Source organism: Lasioglossum baleicum, chromosome 12 (genome assembly GCF_051020765.1).
Source record: "Lasioglossum baleicum chromosome 12, iyLasBale1, whole genome shotgun sequence".
NCBI lineage: Eukaryota > Metazoa > Arthropoda > Insecta > Hymenoptera > Halictidae > Lasioglossum > Lasioglossum baleicum.
The window spans coordinates 14,273,118-14,287,270 of record NC_134940.1 but is presented as its reverse complement, the minus strand read 5'-3'; the positions used below and the strand labels follow the sequence as shown (position 1 = coordinate 14,287,270).

The following is a 14,153-nucleotide window of genomic DNA, read 5'->3' as shown; positions in this document are numbered from 1 at the left end:
GGTCACCTTCGACGGATACCTTCACATTACTTGCAAAAAACGGTACAACTTTTTCCTCTTTCATTTTGGCTAGTAATAACGCGAACACCCTGTATACTGTGCAAAAGTCTTGGGCCACTTATACATAGCACTGAAAATGTATATCTCTTTTGTACACAGAGATATGCAATTTATTGTACGCTATTATCAGGTATATATCTTTATACATTTATGAAGAAATTGGTCGAGTGAAATAGAAAACAGTAAATGACTAAAAAAATTTAAGAACATCGTAAAAAGTCATTAAGGGATGAAATCAGTTTTTATTTTATTCCTGCTTCCCCCCCCCCCCCCCACAATCAATGCAGAACATTTTTATTTTGCGTAAAGATCCGCAATCTAATCATGTATGTATAATATGTACTGTTAAAAATTGTACAATATTAATTACAATTCGACTGCTGTTTATGCATTTATGGTGTATACAAACTTCCAAAGTGCAAGAGAACGTATTCGTAAAAACATTTTTGCTTTATTGTTACCATAAAGAATGTTCTGATCAACCGAAGAACTACTTGATTATTTTATTTTTCATAAAATTATGTGTAAAGTCAATTAAACCACTAAATACAACATACAAAAACGTTTTTATCAGAAAAACGCCACAAATACGTTGGCGAAAGTCCCATAGAAGAATGCCGAAAAATAAAGAAATTTTGTAATTGGCTTGATAGTGGTTCACCCCGCCGCCCAGTGGAGGGGGTAGACGATTTACTAAGATCGTGCAGCTCCGTCCAGCTTAGATCAAGACTTTACTGTATCACTGACATTTATTCTAGTATATAAGATAAATTTTACGTGGTGGCCTAAAACTTTTCCACAGAACTAAATATGTGTACATCGTTCTAGATATACAGGCTAGCTTATTTATTTTGTCCACCTATAAAATATATTAATATATATGTATGTACCGGATGCGAAAATATGTATATTATGAAGAAGTATTTTATATTTCCATACAAACAGTACATTACGATACAAGTTACTTAATTGATCCTGCTCGTCTAATCCGCGTTCTGGAGTAAGAAATTAATTTTATTTATTATCTATCAAATTTTATATAATTCATGTTTCTTGTGCACTATGGAAATACATAGAAGGAATGTGTGAATGATTGATGTCGGTATTTATGGATTGTATATTCACATTTGCCGTTTCGTCTAGCGTACCACATGCGGGAGGTTTAATTTCTTTTGTTCAAGGACAGGGTGTTTCATTTGTCCTAAAACGGTCGTTTCATTATTAACATTAAATTCTTCCGCACGTGTATTTTTATACAATGGTTAAGACAAATGAAACACCGCAGGTGCGATTAAGATGAATGAATAATCCTATACATTGTACATTAATTAACGAGGAAAGATCTCTTTCTTAAATATACATATATATACATATATGTATATATTTCGTGGATGGTGAAGATAAATGGAGTACCCCGTAGATGAACAAAATAAATTAAACACTCTACATATATTTATATATATGTATGCATTTGGAGACTATATATGACTTAGCCATTTCTCATGAAATAAACTGTACACGTTCATCGGTTGAGGAACGAGCATATTTATCAGTCGATGAACCTGAAAGCGGTTTCTAGGCTGTTTTACTCGACAATAACGATACCTCTGCACATTTTATAAACGGTCTCTCCTCACCGGTCTCTCCGAAGACTGTTATATGTTATGTATATTTCACGTATACTTTACATGCGCAGCGTAATAACCGCCGGTGTAACCGTTCATTATTCGTACAACCGTATTAACCATTGTAAATAATAACATTGATCACACGTTATTACACGCACATACACAACAGTGAACTAAAATTTCTAAACTCAACTACCACTATATATCATCGACATTACAAAGAAATATACACATATATATATATATATATATATATATATATATATGGTAATGTTCAGACAGATAAAGAAAAACTGATAGGAGCTGGTAGTAAGGTAGGTATATTATACTAAATGCAAAAAGTTACAATACATTTGACTTTGTTTCTTGTCATTTTCCTTTAACATTAGTTTTTTTTTTGTTTGTTGTCCATGGTTGTTTACACACAAATTGGCCCTGGTGGACCAAAATAAAAATTGTATGCTACAAAAATTCACAACTTATTCAATCGCCATCCTCTAGTTATTATATTGTTATAATTATTTGTGTTTCATCGTATTCCGTTTTCTTCGTTCATTTATATTCATTCCTCTTATTATTATTAATATTATTATTATTTATTTATTTATTTATTATTATCATTATTAATAGTTACTTAGAAACGAAAACATTCACACTAAAAATTTGCAGCTTTCGTTCAAGTATAAAGATACAGTCTCGCGTGAGCGTATAGCTTCGGATACACCCTTCAAGAAACTTGAATATGTTGCACTAAACACCTCATACCTTTCGTGAGGGATGTAAGACTAGCAATGTCATTGATCAAGGTATGTGTGTGTGTGTGTGTGTGTGTATATATATATATATAAAATTTCGAACACTGTTGCTTGTACGATTGAAAGCACTGCAAATAAATAATTTCCTATTTCACTATGAAAATTTATTACATTATATAGTAAATGTTCATTTATACGTGTCCGTATAGTTTCTCAAGCGTGTAAGCTGAGCATACAAGTGTAGAAACAACTTATAGCAACGCGAACACGCGAAGCTGTACCTTTATCTACGACTGAGATCAAGCAGCTTCATCGCTACAGTACAAAAGCAATGTTTTGAAAACATGAATTTTTGTTACACAAAACTTTTGTAAGGGTGCGAGGCCCTTATCTAACTTAAATACGTAGACGTTGGGAAAGGGGGGATAGAGTACAACGAAGACCTGGCGTTGAAGACCTGCGATGACTCTGCTACATCCCAGACATAGCGATTGTAACGCACTCGATTACAAACTATTGCGGATGTTCGAATGTCGACTACGTAACAATTTTCATTTTAATGGATCTCGGTAAGAAACGTAAATATAATTACTCTTCACAACGTTCTCAGCCTTAAATGTCGTAGCATCTTGCGGTTTAGTCGTCGTGCACTTTGTGATTTTTCATTCTTATCGTTTCTCTTTTCGTTTCAATCGATTTACTACCATCAACATGTATAATTCTTGTCGCCTCTGTTTCGTTATCACCGTGAAAAAAATAACGCGAAGATTCGTGTACACTTGGGGCCAGGGCGAGATTGTATACAAGATGGCACATAAATTCTCATATGCGCAACGAACGTTTCACAATGATGGAAGTCTTCTCAAATACAATTTACACTTGTGACTTTTTCTTTGTTTCTCACATATTATGTTTCGACTCCTGTTGACCTCTCACGCGAGAAAATTTCTAATCACTATCGATATCGAAACAAATTGATAATACACTACTAATGGATTAATAGATCGCAGAAGTATGGCGTCCTGTCTCTAACAATCGCAGACTCACTTTGTTAGTCGTAAATAGAAATTTTAAAGGTCTCGTTTCTTTCCTATATATATAATTGTATTATATATTCTTCTCTCATTCTCTTCTAGTATTTTTGTTTCTGAGTACATCCAGGCCGGAAGTGAAAATCTAAAATTTCTTTTACAGCTAAATAGATAAAATTTTAGGTCCTGTCGCATACAAAGGGTCTTATTAACACGTTCGTTTCCACATATACGAATCACGTGTGTGTAACACTCCGATTTTTCGGAGAGCCGAACGTCACACAGGCGTCTATTAAAAACAAAAGCTTGGGCTGTAGTGGCCAATTTTTCTAACAGTACGGTGATTGCGGACGTGTTAATTATAATAGATTGACTCCACATGGGTCACGCTGTCTACGACGCTTTGTTGTGATAGAATGACCACCGGCAGATAACGCACGCTGCACTCATATTTCATTCGCTGTAGCAGGACTGACTATCGGTGGATCATACTGTCAACAGCTCTATTTTATATTGATTATAATAAAATGATTTAAATTGCTTATCGTGTAATTGCATTAATTGTGCCAGAATGACCATCGATGGTTCATATTACCTGCAAAACTTTCTATTACAATAGAATAATCACAGACGGAAGAGTACATTGTCTTCTCTAATATTCTATCAATTGTGGCAGAGTGGTTACCGGTGAATCATGCTCTCTATAAAGATTTTAATACGACAGGATACCCCACTGGAGTTTCTAATCTCTCCGAATACGCTAGTAGGACAATGGTACTATAAATTATGGCAATATATTGTATGTACTTATCAGTACAAGGGAATAAGTTTTCCTCAATTCCATTTGACAATGTATAAGAAGTGCATGTACTGAATTTATCATATTTTCCTTTAAAAAGTTGAAAGGTGCTACTAATTAGCGTGTGGAAACTAATAACCAATTTAGAAACAAATATTTCTAGTTTAATCTAGTTTTAGTACACACGTATATACAGGGTGTTTCAGAAATGCAGACAAAGACCTAATAGCATTCGAAATAGAAACAATACAAGGAGTGCCTACAAAACTTGAGTTTGTATCTTAAGATTTTTTTATATATTCTTACATATTGTAAAATGACGGATAACTTAATTGGTTAGTAAATATATCTACTACATCTTCAAATGTTATTGTACGTGGATGTTTCCCCTTTGGCAGTAAAGAGTTGTTCTAAAATATAAACTATTTTACAATATGTGTACAACGAATGGGTCAGAGAGTTCAATCTCTTTCCTAGGGACACTTTGTATACATCGAACTGCACGAGCCAGTCGAACTAAATATTTGTCATTCTGAAATACCCTGTACAATCTAAAAAAAAATCATTCATATATTTTCATATACAACATTTATCACTCTCGACTGATTTTGTTCACTCTTCCAAGAATTTCTATTTACGTATGTATAATAATTACAAGAATAACGCCGGTTACATTAGTATGGGAAGAAAGTTATAGTATTTTAATAAACTTTATTAAGTAGGTATAGCCCAAGCTAAAAATTTTTTTTAGTAACTAGGCCTCTTTCCCTCTTCCTCTCAACAGTCGCGAGTTCTGCGATTACCAGAGTCTGTGAAACCCATGCGAACCGATAATACTTGTATAATTAAAACATTGGAATTTCAAGGTAAAATCATTTATTCGACTTGAAGAATTACAAAAAAAAGAAGAAAAAAGAAGAAAGAAAAAGAAACTTGGTAAATTCGAAATCAGTTAAATATGAACATAAGAAGAAAAAGCAAAAGAGCATACGTTGAAATAGATGCACGAGAAACAGGGAATTGAACAAAAATCAGAAACGGGGCCATAAGTGGTTAGTGATTCGGGAAACGGCGAGACCAGCTGCAGTCTAAGGTTAATTGTCCCACTATCAATCGATACCGGTCGATTGATAATCGGCCAATGGTTCACGAGAAAAGTCGACACTGTGTTTTCTTTCTGTATGCGAACACAGAACAGTCGTAGTTCTCTACTTCGTTTTAACCAACACCGAGCAACTCTACCACCTATATAAACATTATTGCCGACCTCTCTACGAAAATTCGTAGGTGGAACGTTTCACATCGGCAGTCAATGAATTAACACGAGAGCATATGAAGTGTGCGGCACGATATTTCTCACAATTCAGACGGTTCGTATCCTCTCGTAATTAATTTCGTTTAGTTTGGCTCGTGACTTATTGTATACGAAAGCGGAATTCGCACCGCTTGTGTCTCCTAACCTGCGCATGGAGAAAATTTCAGGAGCGACGTGTACAACGCATTCCATCACAAAACCAAAGTTACTAGTGTGTGTGTAATCTGTGTACGTCTCCAACACTGTCCCTAATTTTCCCTTAGTCCTATCGTCACAGTTCCCTTCCGCACTTCGCACCAGAACTTCGCAACAATTTGCTTGCTCCTCGGGTGTGTTGACTTGGAAGAAACCTGGGAGACGAGAGACACGCCCACGTTCCTAACCTGGATGATAACGTCGCGTCGCTCGTTGTTATACGCATACATGTAGATATACTTTTTTCTATCGTAAAGTCCTGTGGATTGACGTCGATGTATGAAGGACGAACTCGTAGCGTTTCTCATCAAATATTCGTCGAACTAGGTTGTGAACGTTGATTTATCCCCTTATCCACGAACTTATAGTTAAATGCAATAGACCCGATTGATCTCACTCGAGTTCGTGGTCCATACAGTTTGAGCTGCGTCATCTGTAGTTCGGTTGCTTGACGAACGATGCAAGCGATGGTTTCTTTTTAAGCGTAAAAGGGTAGCGCCTTTAACCGCATCGTGTGGCATACGAGATAGTCTTGGATTTTATGTTTTGGAAATGAGGATGGTAGTTGTATACCGGTGACTTGTTCAAGAAGACAGAAAGTCGGGAGTGCCTTTAATCTTGCTGCATATATTAGCGACGGTTCTGGTAGCTTGGGTTGCTTGGGTTACCGGGTTGCCTCATTCCACCGCCACTTCTTCCACCATCGCCACCCCGCGAGAATCCTCCTCGGCCGCCTCTCGCTCCATGTTGGCCACCCCTCATCACACCGGGACCTCCTGTAAAGTGTGGGAAAACTAAATATCCAAATATTAATATACATTCCAAAAATATTCGAATCAAATATACATTATCTACTTCTAATCTATTTTGTTTCCGAACGCGACACGTATTTAGATATTGTAATCGATTATGTCATAACTAGACTGCGAATTTTATGCATTTATGATAAAAATGGCTACGCACAATTTAAAGCAGTGGTTATATTAAAAAAATTTAAGGGCATCACTGTATTAGTTTCAGTTTAATAAGATAATTAAATCATGAAAGAAACTTTTATTATTGGCATCTGTGTCTTGCAAACGACGCAAACATTTATGTTGCATAAAGATCCGCAGTCTAGTCATTACAAAATACTTCTATTGAATACATAATAAAGCCTTGGCATTTTGTATTTAATCATGTTATGAAATGTGAAATACTTCTGTAATTTGTATTCCGAATACCGAATACTTGCTCTTGCAGCAATATTTCACCCAAATTTCAAAGCAAACGAATTTTCGAGTTATTAACGAATTCTACTCTAACGTTATTGCAAGTATATAATATGTAGAACATACCAGGACCTCTCTGCTGTTGTTGCTGTTGCTGTCCGCCCATTGCTCTCATATTGCCATCGTTCGAATTTAACCGTCCTCCGCTTCCGTCTATCGTTCCTCTAGGCCTGACTTTTTTCTCTTCCACATTTAATTTGTGTCCATTCTCCGCAGGATAATAAATCGGCTAGAACCAGAAAAAGAAGGATGTAAACTCAGCAAATGAAAACGGAAATAGAATAAATTTATTCGAGAAAATGTTTGTTAACTAACCAGATTCTGTAACACCGTGCTAACAACTTGTTTATCTTCAAAGGTGATAAATCCATAATTAGGCACTTTTCCTGTATTATTTCCTTGCGGTCCTTTGCATCTGTCATTCGGTTTACTGTGTATACGTAGTTCCACTACTCTACCATATGCTTCAAATATTTGCCGCAGATCCTCCTCGGATGCGTTGTGCGGCAAATTTCCAAGAAACAGTTGATGTGCATCACTATATTGACTTTGCCTCGTACCACGGCGATCACCATCTACAATAATATTTGCATGTAAATTATCTCAGCTGCAACAATAACAGTGGACAGAATGATTGAATGTGTTCGTTGTAACGGGCATGTTAACTACATACAACCCAATTTGTAAATAATAATGTGCTTTATTTGCTTGGTCGATGCAGCAGCATGTCGAACCTTCAAAGGAACGGCCAGAACTGAACTGTACCGACTTAAAAACTAACTCTTATAACTAAAATATTCAGGGTGGGTCACCTAACGTTTTCACCTCAAATATCTTTGTTGTTTTCAAAGATACGTTAAATGTCTTGAAGACAAAGTTGAATGGTAAAACGGGGCTCACACAATACCAACAAATTTTTGTTTTTATTTAATATTTTTAAGTGATATCGAGGTCACCTTTTTTCTATTATTTTAAATGGAACCACCCTTTTTTAAACACCTACAATGATAGTCCCTTTCATTACGAATTAAATGACTATAGTTACTCAAGGTTATTCAAGATCACGGACATTCCCTCAGAGCATCATTTCGAACATTTATGAAATACAGGTATTCCGCTCCCATATTTTAGTTTCGTAAATTCGTAATGAAAGCGACTATCATCGTAGATATTTATAAAAGGATGGCTCCATTTTAAAAAATGAAGGTGATCTTGATGTCTCTAAAAAAATTACATAAAAACAAAAATTTTTTGGTATCGTGTGAGACCCATTTTACCATTCAACTTTGTCCTCAAGACATTTAATGTATCTTCGAAAACAACAAAGATATTTGAGGTGACAACGTTAGGTGACTCACCCTGTGAGTGTATATATAAAACAAAAGATAATTAGTTCTAACAGAATTTAAGGAGAGTAAACAACGTCTTTACCTCTTTGTACACCTCCTCCTCTTGGTGCCCGTTGCGTTTGATGTTGTTGTGGCTGTTGATTACCAACTCTGTGAGTTTGCTGTTGAGGCGTAGAAATTGTAGTTGACGCACCCAGTATTGGACCACTGTTAGACGGATGTAATGGCGATCTATCATCCAAACGTAAGTTCGTCATTGGTGGCTGTAAATATCAATTCCAACTTATTTGTCTATATTTCAATTACTTAATCTAAATCTCAAAATAACCATGAGTAAACCAGGGACTTCTAACCGGTATGATTTTGATACCGGTATCTTTTTTGGTTTTCCTTTTGTCTCCAATCGTGACGCAGCTGCGGTCGCAAGAAAGGAAACAATGTTTCGTTTTTCGAAGGCCAGCAGCCGCAGCCGCGGAGGTACCGATTGCTATTGATATCACAACATTGTACGTATAAGATATGTCAACTACTGCAAATTGTAATATCGTATTCTTTTCATAAACATGGTAGCAATAACTCTGATTTTGTTATCATAGCAATTGTGGTATTGCATATCAATTTCGGTATTTGCTAACATAATGTCGATTATAAAATAGTTCTAAACCCGTGCTTAAAAATTTATCGATAAATACCGGTATTTTACATTTCGATAAAAGTCCCTGAATTAAACTATGTATTGATAATCATCAATATATACCGGAGACATGGACAACTTGGGTGCCTGAGGACTAGTAGCGCCAGTGGTGCTTGGGAAAGACTTGACAAGATTGGCATATGTTTTTGGTCCACTGCTTGTCACATTTGTATTCGACACCTGATGTTCCGGTTCAGAGTCTTGAGCAGTGGCATTAAACGTCTCAGTTTCAGGCTGATCACGATTTTCATTGGACTGAGTCTGCGGTTCATTCTCAGGTTGTTGCTGCTGTTCGGCTGAGCTGTCTAATTCCGTTTCTTGTACGAACTGTGTCTGTGACGGAGATTCGTTAATATATTGGTGCTGCTGTGCAGGTGGTGGCGGCGGCGGTTGTTGTTGCTGCTGCTGCTGCTGCTGTGGTGGTGACTGGTTGATTAATGAGGTTTCTTCATGAACCGAACCATTTAGAACTTGCTGCATTACTGGGAGTACCTAAAATAATTGACTAATTAGTCGAATGTTTCATTTGGGTATTTCAGTTAAGGCAGCGAACTAACATGAGACTGTTGTGGTGGTGGTGCGTAGTACATTTGCTGTTGTTGCTGAAGTACAGGTTGTTGTGCAGGAATAAGCGGTGGCTGGACTTGTGGTTCAGTAGACGTAGCTGGCGCTGAAAGTTGTCCTTGATTTTGGTGTTCATCTTCCTCGGGCTCAGAACGCCCTCCCTCCTCCACTTCTCTCTCACCGGACTCACCTACACCCCCTTCTACACCACCTACATCTGCTTCCTCCTCGTCGGGAAAGATCAAATCTTGGTAACGGAATATATCGTTATGTACATAATATGTTTTCGGTGCTTGTATTGCCAACACGAAAGTTTGTGTAAAGCGACGCATTGGCTGTCCCGCGTTAGAGAGTTCTCCAGACACCTATAAATAATTAAGTATAATAAATAACCAATGTTAAATGTTACACTATTTAATACATATACAGTACTGGAAATATTTATGGCGTTGCCTCTATATTTATATAATGTACACAATTGCTATAAATTGTATCGTCATTGTCACAAGTCATTGTAGGAGTAGATATCTGTTTTTAGTTAGCTTTACATATTTATTTTATATAATATTATCAAATAAATGAAAAGCTAAAACGCGATAACATAGGATGATCTCTTTGTAACCGAAGTTAAAAATTATCTCTTTCAAATCACGAGTGCATAATAATATCTGTATTATTTTATAAAAATCAAATAAAATCTTATAGTTTTTCTTTACTTAAACTTTAGTGATTTTAAATAAGATTTTTTGCTAATTATGTATTTAATTAGAATATACGATATGTCAGTGGTGAACCCTTACCGTACGAAATAAGATCAACATATTTAAGGGTTCAAGAGAAAAAAGATTTCAAAAAGATTGGTTCGCATGCTTTTTGGGAGAATCTTACTATATGATCACTTTTTTAAACCGCTGATACTTCGAAAGATAATGGTTTGGATTTGATTATTTCGTGGTCGAACTATATTGTATAACAAGGGTTGGTCACAATTAAAGTATGGCACACTGAACTATTTTAGTTTTTATAAAAAATCAACTTGGGATGTATTGTCAGCCCTGAAAAAGGGTTCATTTCTAAACTATCTGCAACTGTTTAAAATGTTAAGATTACCTTTTCAATTTGTACACTTATTCAGAACTGGTGACAGATTTTAAAGTAGAATAATCATACTTATATATAATTATCACTCACTTGTACGACAACGCCATTCTCAAGAGTCAGCTGCGAGTCAACCTGACTTATTTTAGCATGACAGTCTCGAAAGTTTAGTTGTTGAATTTTCTGGTGTATTTGCTTCTGGCCAATTGCCGGAGTTGATTCTCTATTGGAATCTAGTCCTCCATGCACAAAGGAAGAATGCTGATTATAAAACCTAGAATAACATTTGAAAAAAGTGGTATTAGTATAATGTAGATAAAAGCTAGTATACTGAATCAGGAAATAATATAATTAATTACCTGTGGAGATGTGCAGGAGCCTGATTGAGTAAAGTGTAATATTGTCGGACAAATTCACGACCGACATTCTGCGGAGAAGGGGACGCCTCCATGACCATTTTCTTACTCCTAACGTCTAAAGTAATGCTTTGCTTAAACGGCGATGGAAAGTTTATGCAATAAATGTAGAATTAGAAAATTTCTGTAACAAAGAAAAGTACATAGCTATAAATACAATAAAACTATCTACATAGACTGCATCTATTAGATTTGTGTAAATCTTTAATTACAAAAAGTAATTTCCTAAATTATCCTTAGATATCCATGATATACAAAAGTACTGTACCAATAATACTTCTGTCCAATTGTTTCCGAGTTTTAATAAATCTTTTATTGTAATAAATTCTTTCATCATTTTCTCTCCAAAGTTTGGTGAACGTTTACAAGTGTTTACATAACAATAAATAAGAACTTTGTACTTTGTTTCTTATATAGTCCAACCTTGATAACTCAAATCTTTGTATTCCAAAAACCTCTGTAATAACAATACTTTCCTCCAGACTCTTATAATCCACTGTAAAAACCTCTGTAATGTATGTTATTTTACGTATGTTTGTTTAATTCATAAAGAGCCGAACCTCTGCAAATCGAAACTTACTTCTGTAAATCAAAGTTTCATTACTGTTACTGAAGAATTGCAATTGTCAACTTTTCCTAGTTTTTGTGGGTGAAATTTTGGTTTATTAAACATCTTTTACTCAAAAATTCAATACAACAAAACCTCTACGAGTGGCGGGTTTTATTTTTTTGTACGAGATTCTAGTTATTAAGGTTCGACTGGATTACAGATGAGCGTACTATATTGATCTGCAATAAGTAATATAATGGATACCAATAAATCATTAAGTAAAAAATAGAAACAAGAGTGTATCAAAGAAATAGTCTTGAGAATGTACAACAAACTAATTGTACATTACAATCTGAAAAACATTGTATAATGTATGGATGGTGCATATTAAATAAATAACAGCTAACTTTGCAAAGTTTTTAAGAGCAAAAATTACATATGTATAAAGTTATGAAACTCTTTTGTTAAATATAATATCCTATAATACAATTTTTTAATACATAAGCTTAAAATCAAAAGACAAATGTTATATCTTTTATATTAGAAATTCTCTGTAATAACTGCGCTCGTTGACACTGTGCTGCTCGTTTTTGAGAGTGTCACGAAAAATATACGTATACATAAAATGAAAAAAACAAAACAACAAATTCTGTAATTCAAAAACTGTGAATAATTTATTTTATCTAAACCTCTAGGTAAATAAGCTGAGCACATATCACCAGCTTACTTTTGTACACAGCTAACCAAATGTAATTTTTATGTATTAATTAGAAACTACCTTAAAATGCTAATCTATATTTAATAGTTCAACTGTTCCAGAATTTAAATGCTGTTATTAATATATGTAGATTGTTCGAGTATATTCGCATACAAGTTTGAATATGATATTTAGTTGAACGTTTGAAACCACTTGATCTAACAGACAAAAACTTAAATTTCACTATTAATACACGAAAAATCTGGAGCCTATCTATAATGCACACAAAAGTGCATCAGTCACACATCAATCTAAGTGGCTCTCTGAATATCACCTGAGAGTGATGTGCTCAGTAAAGGAATATTTAAACAATAATAAAAGAAAGCCAAAAACAGTGTATCATATATCTTTTCCAAGTGAATTTGTGCGTTCGGCACTGCTTAATGCAATGCTCTGCAAAATAAACACAAATAGGTATATAGAACTATATCGTTCGTACGATAAACACGATAAAATGTTCAGGCGATGTTCTTGCATTTTAATTTTCAACAATTTTCTATGAAACTTTGTTTATCGGTGCACACATACGGACACGTGTTCTTATAGACATGAAAATGAATAAAAAAAATTCGCGTCGAAGCGAATTGTTGGGAAACAAGAGTTCTCTCAACTCGTGTACTGTGCAAGAATTCGAGGACAAGGGGGGCCGCCCGGTTGTTCGGGCAAGCATGGCGATTTTTCTTCGTTCAAGAATCCATAACGTTGGTTATACTAATGCGAGACTTTGAACACGTTTCAAAGAAATATTGAAATGCTTTATGCGGTTAGATGGTAAATATTGTTTATAAGTGGTAATAAGTCCCTTGTCCCATGCTGGCTTTCGTTTAAGCTCTTCCCTCCGAGTAGTCGAATGAAAGAACACAGATCTTATGGCGTTGTGGACTCACCCGACAGACCAACTTCTAGTCGATACAGTCACTGGTTTTTCCTGGTGGAACAAGAAGCTGCTACGATAACGAAAAGCTCGCGTGGATAACAACAGTTCACAATAATGGTAATTATAAAAACAATTCAATGTATGAGTCCTCCGAGCACCTTGATGTCAGCACATGCAGCGGAACCTGCACAGAAGCACCGGTCGTAGAAAGATGACCGACTCTTATAGACAAGTCGAAGCATTGCGGACTTTGTAAGAACTAAGTACTTACATTGCGAATTGATCTAGTTCCAGAAACATAGTTCCCCGACGTATTACGATTTTGATTGGTTAGATAGCATGGTGGGTGGAAACTGTACCAATAAGAAAAATCTAGAGATAAAGGATCGCGATACATTTAGCACGGTAAGTAGGTTTTCAGCCAATGAGCTAGCAGATTTTAGTAAAATGAGATTGATACTGGGCACGCAGCAAGATGGACGCTATAAGCTGTTGCGCTGTAGCTTTATTTATTGCTGTACATAGTAGACAATTTTACAAAATCAGTTTGTTACATTTATCATGCTCAATAAATAGACTCGAACAATTATCGAATATTCAAGAGAGAATAAAATAAAGACTTCGATGAGATGCAAGTTTTAGCATATTATGATTATATCGGTGAAGGAATATATAAACTTTTATTGTAATAAAAAATAAACATAGCTTATATTATCGTAATTATAAATTTATCAAAATGTATATTCGTATTTTTATATTCGTACAAGTTATAATGAAAAAGACTTACACTGGCA

General features: G+C 35.2%; 1 protein-coding gene across 3 annotated transcripts; it reads right to left on the bottom strand.

Annotated features, from left to right (window-relative positions):
- Window positions 1–1,991: 1,991 nt before the first annotated feature.
- Rin (ras GTPase-activating protein-binding protein 2) lies at window positions 1,992–13,570 on the bottom strand. Of its 3 annotated transcripts, XM_076434322.1 has the most exons (10): window positions 13,370–13,570; window positions 11,119–11,299; window positions 10,853–11,033; window positions 9,852–10,026; window positions 9,655–9,767; window positions 9,161–9,589; window positions 8,486–8,666; window positions 7,370–7,629; window positions 7,121–7,283; window positions 1,992–6,577 (listed from the first exon to the last, which is right to left on the bottom strand). In XM_076434322.1, exons 2-10 carry the CDS (start codon window positions 11,214–11,216, stop codon window positions 6,414–6,416), a joined length of 1,764 nt encoding a protein of 587 aa, XP_076290437.1. In that variant the 5' UTR covers window positions 11,217–11,299; window positions 13,370–13,570; the 3' UTR covers window positions 1,992–6,413. The 3 variants fall into 3 exon arrangements, with proteins under 3 accessions (XP_076290437.1, XP_076290435.1, XP_076290436.1); XM_076434320.1 differs by having other exon boundaries at window positions 9,655–10,026; XM_076434321.1 differs by having other exon boundaries at window positions 1,992–6,559; window positions 9,655–10,026.
- Window positions 13,571–14,153: the final 583 nt, after the last annotated feature.